We start from the raw sequence: 21,041 nt of genomic DNA, 5'->3' as shown, positions 1-21,041 counted from the left end.
TTCAGCGTTCTTACATCCAGATGACATCACGTAGGCCCATGTAACACTACAGTTTGGTGTAAAACGTGTATCTAGCGATGAAGCGCTTGATCTTAATGGAAGTATAGAGCCGCTTGAAGCTGAGAGGATCGTGTTTTGCCATGTGACCCCGTTTCCAAAAACAGTTACGCAGTTCCGGCGAGCTGTCAGATTTGGAGCGGTCATTGACGGCGGAGCCTCCTGGACTGAAGTAGCGGACGAGGAGTGACTAACCCGGCTATAAAGGTACAAGAATAAGGTTAATCTCGCTTCATTATTGCCCTCATATCGACAGCACACAGCTTATTATGAGAAGAGTTATGAAATAAATTCCTCTTGAGTGTGAAATCCATTTAAATAGGTTTTTTCTCCAACCTATCCAGCTTACTCAGCGTGTTTGTTGTTTACTCCAGGGTGAGATGATACAAGTTCTCTGGCTGCCGTGTAGGCTAGGCTCCCTGCTATACTAAACCAGCAGCCTATTCAAGAGCTATTATGCATCATGTTCAATGTCACATGCAACTGTCACATACAACATGATGACACAGATTTCCATAACGAAATAATCTAATTTCCTTTATATTGTAGTCTGTGCTAGAATATTGTAGCTAGCCTATATAGGCTATATGAATTAGTTTAGCATTCCTCGCAGGTCAGTGTCATGATATTCACAGCACAAGCACTGGAGAGTGACAGCTGTGTGTGTGTGTGTGTGTGTGTGTGTGTGTGTGTGTGTGTGTGTGTGTGTGTGTGTGTGTGTGTGTGTGTGTGTGTGTGTGTGTTTTGACAGCCTGGTATCAAGTGTCATCTGCAGCCACAACCTTCTCATAAAAATAGTCTGTTGCAAGAGCACTGACTGCAATGATCAGCTGGTAGACTAGGTCTACTGAACCAGTTTAAGCTTGCTTGTACTAGTAGGTTTATAGTTTACTTCTGTCGATGGCTTGGTATGATTACTCAGAGAGATTACACATACCAACTAGGTAATCCAGGGTCATGAAATTAGTTTGAACAATGAGCTTCAGTACTTCTGGTTGCATACGATAGCAAGCGAGTCACTATTCTATTTTCTAAGCAAATCTGTTATGTAAATGTATTATTGTTCATTGACAAATATTTAACTCATTAACTATTACATTCACTCTTGCCCTTTGGTGAAGCAGAATTGAATTAATAACTTTTGATGATATTCAGCATAAAGTTAATCCAAGAGTCGACACGTGATTGGATGTGGTCACATTTCCATGGGGTTTTCCCTGTGTTGAATCAGCCTGGCCCTTGACTGAACTTGTCATGTGTTTACCTTCTATTTCAGGTAAAGGAAACAGACATGTCTTTTATATTTGACTGGATCTACAGAGGCTTCAGTGGTGTGCTACAATTACTAGGTTTGAGTCATTTTACCAACATTAGGGTGCAGTTTTCCCAAACACTTTCTACTGTATTTTCAAATCTTATATCACATTTCATCGATAATGGAACTTTTAATGGTGACAGATTGTGGTTTATAGCCTCTATTCTGTCGCCCACCTCCAGGTTTATACAAGAAGACCGGGAAGCTAGTGTTCCTCGGATTAGACAATGCTGGGAAAACAACCCTATTGCACATGCTCAGAGATGACAGACTGGGACAGCACGTGCCAACACTACATCCAAGTGAGACAAAAGCTCAGGTTCATGCTCAGTTCAGACGGTAACTCTAACAGACTGTATCAAGCAGATGTTTCTAGCACAAGAAGTTCTGTGTGTGTTGGGATGACACCCATGTCTTGTGTGTTTGTAGCAGTGAGGTATTTCTTTGGCTCAGTCCATGTTTTTAAGCTGTATTTTGGATAGGAAGATCAGAGATTTGATCTGTCTGATGATTCTCTTTCTTCCTCAGCGTCCGAGGAGTTGACCATCGCTGGGATGACCTTCACAACATTTGATCTTGGTGGACATGCACAAGGTGGGATGTTATTACATTACACCTTATATGTTATTGCTTGGGTTATCAGTCTGTCTTTGATAAGATAAGATGAACTTTAATGGGGGAGGGGGGCGTTGGAGAGAGAGAGAGATCATTTGTTTGAACATTGCTGTGTTTAACACTTGATGAAACTGGTTTGATTTCCATAGCGAGGAGAATCTGGAAAAACTACCTCCCAGCCATTAACGGCATTGTTTACCTGGTGGACTGTGCTGATCATGAACGGCTAGCTGAGGCCAAAGTTGAACTGGATGTAGGTTCCTCTCGCCGTGTAAGCTTGTCATATGTATTGATTTCTGATTACAACAGTTTAGCTACAGTTACCCCCTCTTCTTCTGCTCCAGGCCCTGTTAACAGATGAGACCGTCTCCAACGTGCCCGTCCTCGTCTTGGGGAATAAGATTGACCGTCCTGAAGCCATCAGCGAGGAGGCACTAGTAGGAATGTTTGGTCTTTATGGCCACACCACTGGAAAGGTTAGGAAGATTTTACAACCATTGTTTAATTACTCTAGCATACTACTTAGCATACACTCTCAGTACTGGTTTTCCTGGATGCTAGTCTTGTCTGTGTTTTCCTACAGGGCAAAGTTTCGCTGAAGGAGCGGAACCTGAGGCCGATGGAAGTTTTCATGTGCAGCGTCCTGAAGAGGCAGGGCTATGGAGACGGTTTCCGCTGGCTCTCACAGTACATTGACTGAAGCATCATCCCCAACTCATTTCCCCTTGTTTTGTATGCACAAGAGGACAGGTCTCACAAATCTACCTGCTGGATTGCTGTTAGCCACCAGTGCGCTATATTTCTTTACAGTTTGAGTGCCCCCAAAGAAAATGTATTTCCAAGAAAAAAAAAGTTTATATTGCTAAACTTTATACTCTTTATTTTAGTCTTTTGCAAGATATTCAGTCTCTTAACAGTAAATCCCATAATGTGTGAGTTTAATTGAAACACAAACAGTAGTTTTGCTATGAATATGTTCCCCGCCCAATAGTGTATTAATGTTACCACGATGCACCTTTATTGTGAAGCACATGGGCAGAGGAAAGTAGCCCCTACTCATGCTAAAAGGTTGAACATGTCATCACTTTGAACCAGTTTCTAACTGGTTTTATTTTTAGTCACAGGCATTGGATTACAGATAGGCTTGGCTTAACAGTTTCAGGTTTGTCTCTTTTTAGCTGCTTGCATTCCATACTCTCAACATCTAGTCCCGAGGCTCCATTCAGACCTCGTCTCAGAATGTCTCCAGAACATCGAACATGGACATGGAATGTGGGAACATTGGCACACAGTTTTTTTTTTTTTCCCCCACAATGTTCTCATCAGAGCTCTGAGGCTGGAAGTGTAACTTTTGAGTGATGGTTATTAGATTTCTCCTTGTTTTTAATCAAGACAATAGGTCTTGGTATTTTTTAAAGCTGAGTGTGCCACAGACCATGGAAGTATTATCAAGCAATGATGAGGACAACAAACATGTTCTCTCCAAACTAGTATTGACAGTAAAAAAAAAAAAAATCCTAAATCGATTAGCACCACCTGCCGATTGAATGAATGTGACCACAAGTGCATTTTCACTCATGTGTTGAAGTGAATTCATTGTATTTATTTGTCTCTGATTAAGGAACTGTTTTGTATGTCAAGAATATTATAACAGTGTTGGCACTTGTTATGACAAGTGTGATGTAAGCAATTCTATAGGCCTATTGTTTACATTTTGAATGCTCAACCGAGGCTACCTACCTACTTTATCAATGGTTAGTTACTGTGAAATGAGTACTTGGTGACTATCTGCTCACGCTGTGTAGCTATGATATGAGAGTACTTGTGTTTACCGAGGAATAAGGAATGTGATTTCAGTGCAATATCATCCATTTTGTAAATAATGTTATAGGATGCCTCTTTCTCAGTTTGTCATTTCTGACGTGGTGCTACTCTCAGCAGCCAAACAGGGGGCAGCCATGTGTATTGATTATGAAAATGAATTCGGTTTTGATCTGAATGAAAATAAATATTTTGGACAATCATCTGAGTCAACTCAGGTCTTGTTATCTGGGGTTTTACCACAGATGTAGCCTACAAATCCTTGTCACAAATAACGTATACATCATTTGGAACATCTGTGAAATGTCCACTTTGATTGAAAAGTGTTCTCTTATTTTACATTAATTTTACAAAGCATATGATTGGTACAGACTCCAGAATATGGCGGTAACGCAACGTAGGATGCAAACTGCTCTGTTAAAGACCACAGAAGAAGAAGAAGCCAATCATCTAACTGTACGACTACCGGTACGCCCTCTTTTATTTTGGACCAATGACATTCAGATAAGGAAGTACAAGATGGAATCGACCGAGGTTGTGTGAAGCAGCCATGCTATATATTTTGTTGTATTTCAGCAGCTTTAATCCACATTAACTTTGTACGGGAGTGTTGTCCGGCATCATTCTGTTACATTACAGTCAGTGGATGTTTTAGAAGTTGCAAGATGTAACGTTATTCATATTCATAACTAGCTAGCGATCGTAAGGTCTGTATTGAGCTAACCTGTGGATCAGAGTTCACTTTGCCACCAATACGAAGAAATGGAGTCGCCAGAGCAGGCGTGCTGTGTGGTCACAGTGTCGTCCTCGTCCTCTGAGCAGAAGCCTCTGAGCTGTAGTGGGGTCATTCTGAACCCCCGGGCCGGAATCGTTCTCTGCAACGCTCTCCCATTCTCTCGCTTTATGCGTGACAAGGAGTCTCTTTCGGACCAGCGCTTTTTGTTACCCAACAGCTTTCATGACAATCTTAAAATTCGTTTAAAATTGTCTGAGCAGCGAGATCTCGACACCAACCTATGCGCGTATGACGAGGCAGAGCGCGTCTCTCCTCACCAGCACCAGGCTGAAGCGGTCTCTCCTCACCAGCACCAGGCTGAAGCGGTCTCTCCTCACCAGCACCAGGCTGAAGCGGTCTCTCCTCACCAGCACCAGGCTGAAGCGGTCTCTCCTCACCAGCACCAGGCTGAAGCGGTGGCAGAGAGCGTCTCTCCTCACCAGCACCAGGCTGAAGCGGTCTCTCCTCACCAGCACCAGGCTGAAGCGGTCTCTCCTCACCAGCACCAGGCTGAAGCGGTCTCTCCTCACCAGCACCAGGCTGAAGCGGTCTCTCCTCACCAGCACCAGGCTGAAGCGGTCTCTCCTCACCAGCACCAGGCTGAAGCGGTGGCAGAGCGCGTCTCTCCTCACCAGCACCAGGCTAAAGCGGTGGCAGAGAGCGTCTCTCCTCACCAGCACCAGGCTGAAGCGGTGGCAGAGAGCGTCTCTCCTCACCAGCACCAGGCTGAAGCGGTGGCAGAGCGCGTCTCTCCTCACCAGCACCAGGCTGAAGCGGTGGCAGAGAGCGTCTCTCCTCACCAGCACCAGGCTGAAGCGCAGCTCCTGATGTTGGTCAACTGTGTCGAGTTCCGAAGAGCCTTTCTGAGGATATTCAAAAAAGCCGAAAAATGGGGTTTCTATGGCGGCGAGGAGGATGCAGAGATGATCAGGGACTCTGAGTTCCTGAGCTGGTTCGCTGTGCTCAAGGCACCGGCTTTGAAGAGTGGGCCCGTCGACCCTGGAACCACCACCCTACCCTGGGTCAGCAGTACCTCTCTACGGAAAGGATGCACAGTGCTGGCTTGCGGCTCCCCGTTTGGCTCTCTCTGCCCGGATCTCTTCATGGGCACCTTGAGCAAGGGCATCGTCAGTAACCTGGCCGGCGAGGAGAACGCCGTCGTCCTCACAGACGCCCGCTGCCTACCTGGCACCGAGGGAGGGGGGCTCTTTGTCCCGGATGGACACCGGGCGCGCCTCGCCGGCGTGATCGTGTCTCCGCTGTGCTGGAAAGGCAGCGAGTGGATCGGGCTGACACTGGCGTGTTCGCTGCAGCTGATCCTGAGGAACATAGTGTGGTGTATGAAGATCCTTGACCCTCTGAGAGATGACGACGACGTCCGCTTTCAGAACGGATCCGCAGACTCGTCACAACCTGGCCCCGAGAGCGAAAGGCACATTTCGGCCGTGCACAGATATCCCACTGTAGCCCTGGTGGACAGCGGACAGTTCTGGGGCTCCGGGGTGCTGGTCGGTCCTCGGCTGGTTCTGACCTGCCGGCACGTTGTCAGTGGGAAATCTGTCGTCACCTTAAAATTCAACAGCAAAGAGGACAGGTAAACTTGTTGGAGGGGAGTGCACTTATATAGCGTTTTTATCCAAAGCGCTTCACAATGGCCTTTCATTCACCCATTCACACACATGCACACATCAATGGCAGCCAGCTGCCCATGCAAGATCCCAGCCTGCTAATTGGGAGCACTTTGGGGTTCAGTGTCTTGGGAGAGGACACTTCAACACGCTGGAGGGAGGAGATGGAATCATACTAGGAACCTACTGATTCCTAGACGGCTACTCTACCCCGCTGGGCTACTGCCCCACATGGTTATTCCTGTGTTGTCGTCACCCCAAATCAATTCCCAGTGCTGGTAAGGAGCTCCGTCCACCTGGACAGTCTCTGTCAAGCCGCCCTGTGTTTCTTCGTCTCCGCAGGTTCCGTGATGTGGTTGGTGACGTGTTGTACGCCACCGAGGGCTCGTCTCCCTACGACGTGGCCGTGGTTCACCTCAGAGACTCCGCCCTCGAGGAAGTGGTGCCGCGTTTGTCCTCATCTTATCAACCAGGTAGTCAACCACGCCCGGTTAGTGAATGATCTAGTGAGGTTGCTGTGCGTTGCTTTCGTTAATTGGCTGTCTAACAGTCTTTTCTCCCACCAATATCAGGCAGGATATTGACCTATATACCTGAGGCGACAGTAGAGACCTGTATAGTCTGATTGATTTGTTTTGTGATTGTGCCCCCCCCCCAGGTGAAGACGTGGTGGTGGTGGGCTATGGTGCGTTGGGTCGGAGTTGCGGCCCCTCCCTGACCTGTGGCATTCTCTCCAGGGCCGTCAGCTGGCGCTCCCATGCTGTCATGCTGCAGACTACCTGCGCAGTACAGGCAGGCGCCAGTGGGGGCGCTGTGGTGCGGGCACACACAGGAGAGTTGTTGGGTATGGAGAAGAATCAGAATCATAATTATTTTTCGCCAAGTAGGTTTACATCTGCGAGGAATTTGCCTTGGTCTGTTGGTGCATGACAATAAACATAGGACAGGACAGCGCAAAATACAATACAATATTATAAGAATCTACAGAAATGTACAAAATAGACAGTGTCAGTAGGGTTCTCGTGCCTTGTTGATGAGGCCAGTTTCAGTTGGGAAGAAACTATTTTTGGTCCTGATGGACCGCAGCCTCCTGCCAGAGACGAGTGGTTCAAAGAGTTTGTGACGAGGGAGGGATGGAGGGATGGAGGGAGGGGTCAGCCACAATCTTGGATTGTGCAAGTCCAGCTGAAAACATGGAAACATTTGATTTGTAACGTGAACGTCAGGGTTGGTTGATCTGTCCGTGCTTGTTTATTGGCCGTTCTTCAGGCAACCCTGTATTTAACGTCACAACGATATGAACTGTGGGTAATTGCAGTGCAGAAGTGCAGACTTACGGTCAGGGTGCATAGAGGGCTCAAAATGTCTGCCAGAGAGCCCTCATGCACTTGAGGATTTGACAATGGGACTAGAGTCCTAAGCCCTCACACACTTAGCGGGAACGCGCCTCAAAGTATGTGAGTCCGTAAAGGTGGATATTGGGACTGGGCCTATTTATTGTTCATTTCTAAAGGAGGAAGTTATAGTTCTGACTCATGATTTAGAAAGTGTAGTACCCTATTCAAGCAGCAGGGGGGCACTCATACACCACAGATAGATATGTCTATTCAAACCACATGATTGTTCATACTGTATTCCAGGGCTTGTATCCAGTAATACCAAGGACTTTGCTGCTAACGTGACCTACCCACATCTAAACTTCAGCATCCCGGTGACCGTGCTCCAGCCGCTGCTCCGGCGGTACGAGCAGACGGGGGACGCGGGCGTGTTCGGGGCCCTGGACATGGCGGAGGAGGGGGTCAGGAGGGTGTGGAGGCTACAGGCTGCTCAGAGCAAACTGTGATTTGAACAGTGACTAACAAACAATACATGGACTCAGACACAGGCTTGCTTATACACACACAGCCAGCAGACACACACACTGCCAGCAGATGCGCACACTCTCTCTCTCTCTCTCTCTCTCTCTCTCTCTCTCTCACACACACACACTCTCTCTCACACACACACAAACACACACATACAGCCTGTGCACCACCACAATGGATTTGAAATGAAACAGCCAAGATGTGCTTTTAAGTGCAGACTTTCAGCTTTAATTTGAGGGTATTTTCACCCATATCAGGTGAACGGTGTAGGAATTACAACACATTTGATCTGTGGTACCCCTCTTTTTAAAGAAACCAAAAGTAATTGGACAAACTAACAATTATAAATCAAACTGACACAGTAATATTTGGTTGCAAATACTTTGCAGTCAATGACAGCCTGAAGTCAGGAACCCATAGACATCACCAGACGCTGGGTTTCATCCCTGGTGATGCTCTGCCAGGCCTCTACTGCAACCGTCTTCAGTTCCTGCTTGTTCTTTTGGGCGGTTTCTCTTCAGTTTTGTCTTCAGCAGGTGAAATGCATGCTCAATTAGATTCAAGTCAGGTGATTGACTTGGCCGTTGCAGAGCATTCCACTTCTTTGCCTTGAAAACCCATTGGGTTGCGTTTTCAGAATGCTTTGGATCATTGGACCTCATTCCTGTACGCAGTTAAGAAGAAATTTCTTCTTAACTCCACTCACGAAGTTCCCGGACAATTCTGGCATTCCTGATATTTGTATCATTTCCAATTACGTTTCACATTCATGATTCTACAAGGTATCGCGGTGTCCTAAAATAAATACTAGGCTACACAAACACTGCAAATGGCAGTGAATTAATAAACAAGCACTAAACTCAGTTGCTATACTCAGACTCGGCACAACAGCACTTTATATTCCATAGTCGTCAGAATGGACATCTACATTCTGTAAATACTGTATACATGTGAATATCCATAACTAAAATATATCAAATGTTCCTACATAATATAGATATAGGGCCTATCAAGATCCATAAGTAGCCTACTAATGCATTTAACTTAACTGTACAATTCAATCTACTCTCAGCACATCCCATCCCTTTCATGTAGGCTATAGGCTATATTTTGCATTTTGTATTAAAAGTCCATATATACCGTCTTGTTTTCTTTTGTTATTTTGTATTGGTTTGTTTCACCTTGCTTAAGCTTAGTGTGCACGTTATAAGAGCCAGCGGAGAAACATCTCACTGCTCATTTTACTGGTATGTTGCATGCCTAATACATCCATGGTTGCATGTGACGAATAAAACGTTGAATTTGCACGTGACCTTGAACATCAATCATGTCAATTGGGAACGTCTCAACTATTCCGCGCTGTCTGGGGATTCTGTGCACACGACCCTGTAGGAAGGGGCGGGGCGTTTATGTATGCAAATTCATGTGTACGCATTCAATTTAAGCAGGGGAGCACAGCTGAGAACACTTTGTGGGTTTAGGAACACATTTCCACCCATTCATGAATCCGGCAGGGATCTTTCTTAGGGTTGGTCTTACGAAGTTCGTAAGAAGACATTTAAGAAGACACTAAGAAAATGTTCAGGAATGAGGACCATTGTCCCTCTGCACTGTGAAGCGCCGTCCAATGAGTTCTGAAGCATTTGGCTGAATATGAGCAGATAATATTACGCGAAACACTTCAGAATTCATCCTGCTGCTCTTATCAGCATTCACATCATAAATAAATACACGTACAAGGGAACCTGATCCATTGGCAGCCATACATGCCCACACCATAACACTACCACCATCATGCTTCACTGAGGAGGTGGTATGCTTTGGATTATGAGCAGCTCCTTCCCTTCGCCAGACTCTTCCTCATCATTAAGGTACAAGTTGATCTTTATCTCGTCTGTCCATAGGATGTTGTTCCAGAACTGTACAGGCTTTTTAGATGTATTTTGGTAAACTCTAATCTGGTCTTCCTGTTTCTGAGGCTCAGTAATGATTAACATCTTGTGGTTCACCCTCTGCACACCTGACATGAACGCTAGATCCTTAATCTGTTTCCTGTAGATGAAATAATGAGGGAATAACACACCTGGCCATGGAACAGCTGAGCAGCCAGGAGTCCAATTACTTTTGGTCCCTTGAAAAAGGGAGGGGTGGGGGGCAGGTATAAAATTGTTTGTAATTCCTACACCGTTCACCTGATTTGGATGTAAATACCCTCAAATTAAAGCTGAAAGTCTTAAATCACATCTGACTGAATACATTTGATAAACGTGTGCATGTGTGATTGAATAGTAGTCTACTTTTCTCATGTGGTTAACGTGACCCAAGTACCCTGTGTGGTTTCACATTGCACAATAGGAGTGATTGATTGATTAACAGTTCATCCTATTGTCATTCTCACAAATCCCCTATTACTTCCTACACGCATAAAGACATCCCTGTAATATTACCTACTTCTCTGTATTTCTCTTTGGAATTTGACTGGAGGACAAAGCATCTACCACCCCAACCCCCCCTTCCGTAGTGTGGGATTCATATCTAATAACGTTTTTTTGCAGAGCAGGATGAGGAAGATGTGAGAGACTGATTGGTCCCTCTGGGTAGCCAGCGGAGGTCTGCCATCAGGATCTGCTTTCCCAGGCATCTGTTATTTTTCTGAAGAAGGGTGGATGATCACGGAACCTGCCGTGTAGACGGAGGTAACACGCTCGGTGCCAGGCCCACTGGGAGATTACTGCTACCCAATTCCACTGTCGCAGAAATACGAAACGGAGAAACAACATTTCAAAGGATTGATTACTGTATGTTTGAATGAGCACAATGCTGAGAGCTGAAGGGGCCTGAGATGCCTGTGAAGGGGGCACACATGATAACATAATGCTCCTCTGTTCCCAGCCTCGCTAGTTTACAGGGGAGAGGGCCTGAGAAATGCCTCCAGGTGCGTTGGAAGAGAGAGAGAGAGCTCTTTATCATGGTACTGTTGTGTCATTAGAGTTGTGACGTACAGGCAGGAACCGGGATCTCATGTTTCTCTTCTTCATTCCTCCTATAGCTACAAGCCTCAGCCGGGCCTGAATGAGCTAAGGAACTGAGCTGGTGGAGGACACGACAACAACAACGACAACAACAACAACCGTGAGGTCTGCTCCAGAACATCCGGTACGGAGTGAAAACAGAGCCATCTGCCTTTGAAGTTGTAGGCCTGTCCCGTGCGAGCACCGTACACAGCTGCGTCATACTGTCAGGTGCTGGCGTGGTGAGAAAGCGCTGTTGCAAAGAGACAAATGCCAGAGCCGATTTCAACACCAGCGGTAAATGGAACATTCTCACTCCTCTTTTCACCTGGATGAATAAGGAAATGACCGAACCCGTAAAAACTAGCAGAACTCACTTTCATATACCTATCTTAGGGAAGTAATATATCAAAGTTAAGGCAGTAATTACTAATGACAGAATGAGGGAGAGGTTTCAATGAAAGGACTGGAGAAAAGACACATGTATGGTGACCTGGTTGAGCCACGAAGACCGGATTATTTTATTATTAAACACATCGTTGATCCACAGATGATACAATGGACACGTCAATCTAGCCAAACTCTGGTCTAGTCTTTCAAGGCATTGGCAATAAGGGACTAATAAGTAGTCTTCTGATACACAGTATTTACATGTTTAAGAGAGGAGGAAGAAACAGTGTTTAGTAGACTTGAATGAGACAGAGCACTACTGAAGCATAATGAGATGAAATAGGGAGTGTCAGGGGTGCATCTCAATAGTCAGAAGGGGCTTCCTTACCTCGTCTCCTCTCCCTTCACCACACTGGTCAGACCAGCGCTATGAAAGCCACACCCATGCCGGTTTCTTTCATATCAGTGCAGATGAAGGGAAGGAAAGCATGGTAGGGAGCTTGGTGAGACTATTGAGATGAACACGGAGCATCTCTCGTCCCTAATGTGAACACATGAGAAATACCGGCGGCTGCTTCCAGTCTCCGGGCTTCAGCAGCGAAAGACTGCCCAAGCTAAAGACTGCCCAAGCTAAAGACTGCCCAAGGAGAACGTTCTTGCACACACAACAGAAAATAACGAATATCCACAAGTATTTATGACAAATATCCTCTTAATACCACATGTTCTAGCTATAGATACCCCACCCCTAGCCCCATGGGAAACCCAACATACCCCTCCTGTTCTCCCCACAAACCCCCTCCCCACCCTGGCCACGCCCACCCTTCCCCTCCCTCAATCCACGGGTGAGTCAGTGTTGTTCTGAGTGCGGTTTCATGTCCATCTTTTCAGGTTTCCAGGATCACTGTGTGCATGTGTGTGTGCATGTGTGTGTGCCTGTGTGTGTGCATGTGTGTGTGCCTGTGTGTGTGCCTGTGTGTGTGCATGTGTGTGTTTTTGTGAGAGAGAGAGAGAGATCTTGTAGTTATGTTGGACCCTATTATTACTGTTTCACCAGATATATCCCCCGTCGTCCACCTCCCCGGCCTCTCCCTCCTCCTCCTCCTCCTCGGGCTCCTCTGCGTTCTCCGTCTCCTTCTCCTCTTCGTCCTCCCATCCCACCCCGCTGCCAAAGTCACCCGAATACACCACGTCCTCATCTGGAGAGAGACGGACGGGAGAGGGGTTGAGAGAGAATGAATTAGCAACGGTATCTGTCTGTCTCTGTCATTACATCACATCTGGTTCCGGTTCCTGTTCTGTACACCTCTTGACTTTGATAAAGGTCCGTTCCTATCCAATGAGAAGTTCGGAAATTAATCCAAAACCCGCAGACTGAAATGGCCCAGAAAGGGCATGTGTTTGAGTTTGTTTGGATTTAATAGCTATTTCTAAACCCGAGCCAGGGGTTTGTTTCATTCTTATCAGGCGCGGGTTCGGCCCAACCAGCCCACCATCTCTCACAGTGACAACTGGTCCTTTAGAATGCAAATGACCCCGGACACATGAATGTAGCACAGGTCCCTTCAGTGAGTGATGCTGCTGTGTGGGCCTGAGCCCTTTCACATAAAGGACGCCTTGTACAGAGTGTGTGTGGGGATTTGTTCTCATTATGTTAGTGTGTGTATGAGGATTTTCCCCCCAGTATGTGTGTGTGTGTGTGTGTGTGTACAGCAATAACCATTTACCCCTGGGCATCATTAAAGTATGTATCTATCTATCAACAGACCTCGTTACTGAGGGTATGCATATGTGGATGTACGTATACTAATGATCTCTGCATGGGATCAGCTGGATGTGTAGATGTGCGACTGCCTTACCACAGTCAGGTTTGCCGCGGATCCTGGAGCCCGCTAGCATCCCCCCACGCTGGTCCACGCACCAGCACTCCCCCCTGTCACACTGCAGCTTGGCGTAGAAGCCGTCCTCATCGCAGCTGGGGATGAACAGGCCTGAAACACGCGGAGCGGACACGAAGAAAAAAAAAAACCTACATCATTCCCTAACCCAGCAGCGTGTAGCACAGCCTCATCGAAAGGGATGCATACCCAATTTCATGTTCCATGCACACAAATGTGTTCAGTGAGCAGAACGGATAGAGGTGGATAACTGTCGTCAGCACTGCATTAGCGCCGGCGGGGGGGGGGGGGCTGCTTAATCATGATGAGATGAGGAAGGACACACATGCTTCGAATTTAACCTCCAGCTACTTATTAATAATACACTGAACAAGCATCAATGCTAATTCACTTTTATAAGACTGCTGCAATGGCACTTAGGACTAGCCTTTGTCTACGGAGAGGCACAGAGAAACTCTGCACACCACTACACTATGTACTGTAACAGACGCAGCCGGATTGCCACGGGAGCCGATGTTTCCCACAAGCGGTAGGTAATGAGAAATAAATCACACATACTGTAACTGGCAAAAGTGGAAGACATATTGACGTTGCCTGGAGGCAGGCTTTCAAGCGAAACATCCAAGATGAAAATGTGGCAGCTAGTGTGAAGGCAGCGCCCCCCCCCCCCCCCCCGTGGCCCGCTCATCACCGACTCTGCTCGCTGGCGAGTCCTGATTCCAGAACCCTGACACTCTGGCCCATTCGAGTGTGCGAATGCACACATGCAAAAACACACACGCAAAAACACACACACACTGATGGCTGCCATTCCTTGCCGTCTGTCAGTATAGAGTTCTAATCCACAACCTAATCAAGGGTAATCCCAGCCTCCCGCTTGTCATCTGCTTGATGAAAGTCTTCCAGTAATGATACTGAAAACGCGCACACACACACACACACACACAGCTCTGTACAGTACATACACACAGCTCTGTACAGTACATACACAGCTCTGTACAGTACATACCAAACTTCCTCTTGCCTCCCTCTTGCACCTGGATCCTGTCCAGTTCGGCCAGGCAGGGGGGCTCTGAGGAGGAGAGGGGCACGTTAGTCAGCTCAGAACCCACCCCTGAACTCTGAAACACAGGGTGTGGGGGGTTAATCCTAAAAATAGACAGTTGACATCGGTGCGCGATTGGTGGGTAAACATCTGGATGTCTTCTCTGAACTTGAGCGGTCTCGTGTGCTGTCTGAGGCGTACGCCTGCGGGGGCGGTAGCTGCCGGTCCTCTCGTAGACCCCTGGCTCTGCCTCGTTTCTGGCACGTTCCCCTCAGCCACAGGAGAGCCAGAAACAAGGCGCAGACACCGTGTGACAAAATGTAGTTGTTGCTACAAAAGGACCCCACAGTAGTTTGTGTACTCACTCTCTCTCCAGAAGCAGAGACACCACTCAGCGGTGGACACCTTGCCGTCTCTGTAGGAGTCACAGGAGTTGAAGAAGGGCCGGATGCAGACCTCGTACTTGTCCAGGTTGATGGCGGCCAGCTCCGCCTGGTCCAGATACAGGTCACTGTTGGTGTCCAGCTTAGAGAACATCCACCCTATGGAGTCCTTACAGCTGGCCACCAGACTCCTGTCCAGGACTGAAGAACAGCACACAGATACAGAAGATATCATTGACAGGATAGCACAGTTGTGGCTCCCCTGTGCCACATCTCACCTGACATAGAGCTAACAGGCTAGCTAACTCTCACTTGACATGACATAGAGCTAACAGGCTAGCTAACTCTCACTTGACATAGAGCTAACATGCTAGCTAACTCTCACCTGACATAGAGCTAACAGGCTAGCTAACTCTCACCTGACATAGAGCTAACATGCTAGCTAACTCTCACCTGACACAGAGCTAATCTATGCTAGTGAACTCTCACTTGATACAGGGCCGGTATACGCTAATCTCAGTACCCAGAAGTCTCGCTGCAGGGAGAACCTCTGGGAAAAAACTATGACTTTCATGGACACCAATGGGATATACTCTAGGATTTTGTGGATAATTGGCCCACACAAACAGTGGGCTGTGCAGGAAGGCTGCACACTTTTCAAGTATTGCTAATGAGTCCTGCATTCAAATGAGCTGTCGGTAACATATCTGGCACATAAAGTGTGATTTAGGCTAGCTCACTTCACAGAGTTCGCTATCTACAGTTTTCTTCTTTCTGGGCTTTCTGGGTTTTTAATTTAGTCCCAACTATACACTCCCAATGAAATATGTTCAAATGCAGCTGGATTTGAAAGGTACAGTAGGTGCTGGTCCCACCCCCACCCCTGCCATGCCCATGTTGTGGTGTTTTACTCCAGACCAGGTCTGCGCTGACTCACCTGATGAGGCGGCCCCCGTGGGGCTGCCGGCCTCCGGCTTGGTGCTGTTGCTCTGCTTGGCGTTGCCCTGCAGGAGCTGGAACCAGTCCCTCAACCGGTCGCTCAGATCAGCAAGGTCCTGCCCGGTACAGCGCTCTACTACTGAGGGAAAGAGAGAGAGCAGATCCCAGATCAGTCAGGTCCTGCCCGGTACAGCGCTCTACTACTGAGGGAGAGACAGAGAGCAGATCCCAGATCAGCCAGGTCCTGCCCGGTACAGCGCTCTACTACTGAGGGAGAGAGAGAGAGCAGATCCCAGATCAGCAAGGTCCTGCCCGGTACAGCGCTCTACTACTGAGGGAGAGAGAGAGAGCAGATCCCAGATCAGCCAGGTCCTGCCCGGTACAGCGCTCTACTACTGAGGGAGAGAGAGAGAGCAGATCCCAGATCAGCAAGGTCCTGCCCGGTACAGCACTCTACTACTGAGGGAGAGAGAGAGCAGATCCCAGATCAGTCAGGTCCTGCCCGGTACAGCGCTCTACTACTGAGGGAGTGAGAGAGAGAGCAGATCCCAGATCAGCCAGGTCCTGCCCGGTACAGCGCTCTACTACTGAGGGAGAGAGAGAGAGAGCAGATCCCAGATCAGCCAGGTCCTGCCCGGTACAGCGCTCTACTACTGAGGGAGAGAGAGAGAGAGCAGATCCCAGATCAGCCAGGTCCTGCCCGGTACAGCGCTCTACTACTGAGGGAGAGAGAGAGAGCAGATCCCAGATCAGCCAGGTCCTGCCCGGTACAGCGCTCTACTACTGAGGGAGAGAGAGAGAGAGCAGATCCCAGATCAGCCAGGTCCTGCCCGGTACAGCGCTCTACTACTGAGGGAGAGAGAGAGAGAGCAGATCCCAGGTCAGCCAGGTCCTGCCCAGTACAGCGTTCTACTACTGAGGGAGAAAGAGAGAGCAGATCCCAGATCAGAGGCACTGTAACACTATACACCCATTATGTGTGCGTGCGTCTTGTTTGCTCACCCTGCTTGCTCTCTGTGACCGTGGTGGGAGCAGTGGTTGGACAGGGACAAAGGCCTGGACACTTCAGAGTCAGCTCCTTCCCTGTCAGACACGCCTGCTGCTCCAGTTTACACTGCAGCACACACACACACACACACACACACACACACACACACACACACACATACACATACACACACACACACACACACACACACACACACACATAAAAGTGACAAGAGGGAGGGTGATATGAGTAATATTCCAGATATAGATCAAATATTCATAAAGGTGACCCACACACAAATCACTTGCATTCAATTCACAGGCTTAGTAGTCCCTCTCCTCATCTGCGTTTGAACAAGGTCACAAGCACCGGCTCCAAAGACAAATTATAAATCCATAAACACGTAGGACTGTGTCACTCCCACCTTTTGTTCCCCAACTCCCTCAGAGCCCATTTATCACATCTCTAGACTCTCTGTGTGTGTGTGTGTGTGTGTGTGTGTGTGTGTGTGTGTGTGTGCGTCTCTGGAGACTCTCTCTCCACCCAACTGTACAGCGCGCTCAGCTGTGTCGTGTGCAACCTCAAGCTTCACCAACACACGTCTGCCGCGCTACGGCCAACGGCCATTAAACATTAAACAGCCACAGTGTTGAAACAGACATCTTTTTTTTCTTTCTCGCTCATAACAACGGCTGGAAGATTAGATATTGTATTTAGCTGTTCTATTGTATTAATCTGCTCTTACACTTTGACTTCAGCACTAGATAAGCTCTGTGACTTGGAGATGCTCTAGTGAGTTCTAGAGAGTAGTAGTACACTGACTACCTGGTTAAATGCAATTATTGTAAGTCTCTTTGGTTAAAGACTGTGTGTAGCAGGCTGTAGCCTATTCTATAGACTATAGCAGCGTGCGTGTGGGTTGTGAGACGAGGTGGCGAGCGTAGTCATGCAGTGTGTGGGCGTGGGCGGGCGCGTACCTGTGAGGCGTAGTTGTGACCGTCGGATCCGCACACGGGCCCAGAGGAGGAGATGGGACAGGGCTGACAGCTGCCCGCGGGGGACTTCAGAGCAGGCCGCTTCAGCCTGCCAGGCAGGGGAGAACACACTCCGGTCAGGACATCCTGTGCTGTAGGTGTCTTATCCAGAACCTTCCGCCCGGGGCTCGTGCTCCCGGTACCGGGAACAGCGGAACCGGTCCGGTTGTGAAGCTGGATTGAACTGCCTGCTGTGACTTGACTTGGTAGAAGAAAAGCCTCTGACTGTAGATATGGTACCGACCCGTTAACAGCTCCGCCAAGGCAGCCTAGCTCTCTTGGTGTTGCGGTTAGCGAGCCGGGTTTGGAAGCGGGAGGTCGTTGGTGTGATCCCGGCTTGGGTCCAGTTCCCTACATTATTATTCTCTAACAAAACCCCAGCATTGGGTGGTTTCGCGAGGGTCCACGCGGTCACATGTCCGCAGACTTGTCCCCAGGCTAATTACAGTAGCATAACAAGGCGGGGTATTTACAGAGCCTTGTGCCTCGGGGACGTTCTGCAGCACACACTGACACTGGAGCTGGTTAAAGGGCCGTCCCTGCCACAGAAGCACATCATTTAACATCAGACACTAATGGTGCCTTTATTAATGATGAGGAGAGCGGGGCTCTCTGGCTAGTGGAGCGCTCAGTCGCAGAGCTGTGAGGACTGAGGAAGGGATGAGAAGACATCCCTCTACTCAATACAGGGTTTTAGAGATGGATTTTCATCACGCCTACCTGTACGTGTGCTTAGCCGAACGTGCACGTGTGAGTGTGTGTCTGTGTGTGCGTGCGCGTGCGTATGTGTGTTAACCTTATATGTGTGTGTGAGCTTGCATATGTGTGAGTGTCTGTGTGTGTGTGTGTGTGTGTGCGTATGTGTGTTAACATTATATGTGTGTGTGAGCTTGCATATGTGTCTGTATGTGTGTGTGTGTGTGTGTGTGTGCGTGCCCCAGGCTACACACGCGCTCACCTGTGCTCAAGCTTCTTGCGGTTGACACACACAGCCTTCTGGTAACCCTGGGCGACACACACCTTGCTCCGGGTGCACTTGACCTTCTGACAGGGGTCCTTGGTTGTGTCCACGTCTGGGACGAGAGAGGGGTGGAGAGAAGACACAGCAATAAGAGGACAATGTCTTTGTTTTTCTCAGCCCACCCCCCATCCCCTCCCCCCCCCCCCCCTCCGTTCGTCCCAGTGGCAGGGATTCTGCCGAGCTCGGGGGGGAGCGCAGCCAATCGTCAGCGCCGCGGGCGAAAGGCTGCGCGGTCGGCCAGGCCAGCTCATCCATCATCCGCCCCTCCCCCCTCGCTGGCGGCCGCCGCCAGACCGGAGTGTCAGCGCCACGCACACACTCATATCTCACTGCTGTCTATACCCACCGAGCCCCCACTCCGCCAGGCCAGGGCCGGGTGTCTCTCCCACCCCGCCCCCCCACCCTCACCCCGGCCCCCCCACCCCCACCCCGGCCTCTATGTACCCAGTCCATCCATCAGCACAGGACACTACGCCACTGCATAAGAACCACGGCCACTTCCTCAGTGAGATAAAGCTCGCCTTTTCGAATGGAAGCATCCTTAAGCTACTTCCTGTCCCCCCGGGTCCTCTGGCGTCGGGTCTGACGGCGCCCCCCCCCCCCCCCGGTAAACGTCAATGTGTTGACATGCGGATACGGTAATCCCGCGGGTCCCCCTCCTCTCGCCTTATCTGTCCGTCAGCCGGACGAGGAGACGGAACCCGAGGGGGCTTGGCCGAGTTGTTGGAGCGCACCACGGCGGGAGCGATCGCTGTTAGGAACAGCAGGACGGGAGAATCGCTGTTAGGAAAAGCAGGACGGGAGAATCGCTGTTAGGAACAGCAGGACGGGAGAATGGCTGTTAGGACACTGTAGTCCCCTGTAAACCGTGACCTTGTTGCGTAACATCTGTTAAGTCAAGAGGATGTTACACAAAAACCAGCTCCCGGTGGACAGGGACTACGCTCTCCCTCCTCCTCCCTCCTCCTCCCTCCTCCTCCTCCCTCCTCCTCCCTCCTCCTCCCTCTCCCCCCATCTCCACATCTCAAAACCTGTCTCATGTAGCCTCTCTTAAAGCTTAAAGCAGCAATAAGCTTTCCTAACTGGCCACCCCACGTACCGATCTACCCCAATCCAGATTAGGATGATGCCGCTAATCCTGTCAGAATTACGCTGCAGTCTGGCGAGCTCAGCCTCGCCGTCTCATCATCACCTCTCTCATCCTCTGTTTACAAGCTCACCAGCCGCTAATATCACCACAGTTGTCTCATGTGTAGCCTAACTGTGTTGAACAACAAGGGCGTATAATCAGTGTACACAAACCCAGTAATGCAATAATGTGATGGCACACACACACACACACACACACACACACACACACACACACACACACACACACACACACACACACTCAGGGTGTACAGTTAGCTATCAATACTTCACAGCAGAGGTATTAAACCTAGATCCCTCGGGGTTGCAGAGTCAGCTTGTTTTCATATCTCATTGGAGTGGGTCATTGATTAAGGACCATTGATTTCAGGGTGCTCCAGTGGCTCATGGGGTTAAAGGAGTAGTAAAGGGAAAATGCATGTTTATCCCTGTTTTAAGGTTACTTATGATCATATACAATGGTTCAGATCAAAACGTTGACAAAACTAGCACTTTTGAGAAAGTCTGATAATTGCTCTACCACCGTTTTGGTCATACAATGGATGTGAATCATTCAAAAAACATGTTAAACTCTCGATTTCAAAGAGTTATTGTATCTGTTTGTATGAGAACCCAGTACTATCACCCCCCAGTACTATCACCCCCCCATTACTATCACCCCCTCAGTACTATCACCCCCCCAGTACTATCACCCCCCCAGTACTATCACCCATCCAGCCATCCAGCAAGTCAACCCCCGGACTCACCTGGCTTTGAGTGCATTTCTCTGTGTCCCTCACACCTCCCACACTCTCTCTCTGCCTACTCTCTACCTCCTCTCTTTCTCTCTCTCCCTCTCTCTCTCTCCAGCTCTCTCTCTCTCCATCTCTCTCTCTTCTTGGCTTGGCAGTTCAGTTTCAATGGGTCGACCCCCAGCTAATTCATATTAATGCATCAGCAGAATCAGTGGAGGAGAAAGTCTAGCTTCCAATCCAGCCCTGCTGATGCCCGCTTAGAGAGACGGAGAATGAGACAAGCCCATGTTGAAGCCATACTGCTGACGAGTGCCTCCCTCCCTCTGAAAATGACACTGTACTACCTCGCTGAGAAAGAAAAGCAAACAGAACA

At 48.7% G+C, this 21,041-nt stretch overlaps 3 protein-coding genes across 3 annotated transcripts in view; 2 read left to right on the top strand and 1 right to left on the bottom strand.

The window, feature by feature from the left end:
- The first annotated feature begins 182 nt into the window (after positions 1-182).
- On the top strand, positions 183-3,531 carry sar1ab (secretion associated, Ras related GTPase 1Ab). Its single transcript, XM_084458625.1, has 7 exons — positions 183-264; positions 1,334-1,406; positions 1,555-1,674; positions 1,901-1,966; positions 2,137-2,240; positions 2,332-2,463; positions 2,571-3,531. The coding sequence occupies exons 2-7, from the start codon at positions 1,349-1,351 to the stop codon at positions 2,685-2,687; spliced, it is 597 nt and encodes a 198-aa protein (XP_084314751.1). The 5' UTR covers positions 183-264; positions 1,334-1,348; the 3' UTR covers positions 2,688-3,531.
- A 1,039-nt stretch (positions 3,532-4,570) lies between these two features.
- On the top strand, positions 4,571-8,054 carry tysnd1 (trypsin like peroxisomal matrix peptidase 1; the record flags this gene model as incomplete). The annotated part of the gene is made up of 4 exons (XM_084458741.1): positions 4,571-6,177; positions 6,554-6,684; positions 6,870-7,055; positions 7,852-8,054. The coding sequence occupies 4 exons, from the start codon at positions 4,571-4,573 to the stop codon at positions 8,052-8,054; spliced, it is 2,127 nt and encodes a 708-aa protein (XP_084314867.1).
- Positions 8,055-12,527: 4,473 nt separating this feature from the next.
- Positions 12,528-21,041, bottom strand: part of spock2 (SPARC (osteonectin), cwcv and kazal like domains proteoglycan 2) — a gene marked incomplete at both ends in the record, with an annotated part of 35,925 nt that continues 27,411 nt past the window's right edge. Inside the window, 8 exons of the mRNA XM_084458633.1 lie at positions 12,528-12,676; positions 13,337-13,468; positions 14,385-14,447; positions 14,786-15,004; positions 15,741-15,875; positions 16,745-16,856; positions 17,708-17,813; positions 18,723-18,837. Of these exons, the coding sequence (XP_084314759.1) occupies positions 12,528-12,676; positions 13,337-13,468; positions 14,385-14,447; positions 14,786-15,004; positions 15,741-15,875; positions 16,745-16,856; positions 17,708-17,813; positions 18,723-18,837 (1,031 nt within the window). The remainder of the gene's footprint in view (positions 12,677-13,336; positions 13,469-14,384; positions 14,448-14,785; positions 15,005-15,740; positions 15,876-16,744; positions 16,857-17,707; positions 17,814-18,722; positions 18,838-21,041) is intronic.

The sequence above is a fragment of the Borostomias antarcticus genome (genome assembly GCF_949987555.1).
Source record: "Borostomias antarcticus genome assembly, chromosome: 25".
Lineage (NCBI taxonomy): Eukaryota > Metazoa > Chordata > Actinopteri > Stomiiformes > Stomiidae > Borostomias > Borostomias antarcticus.
The sequence above is the reverse complement of the archived record's forward strand: the minus strand, read 5'-3'. Positions and strand labels throughout refer to the sequence as shown.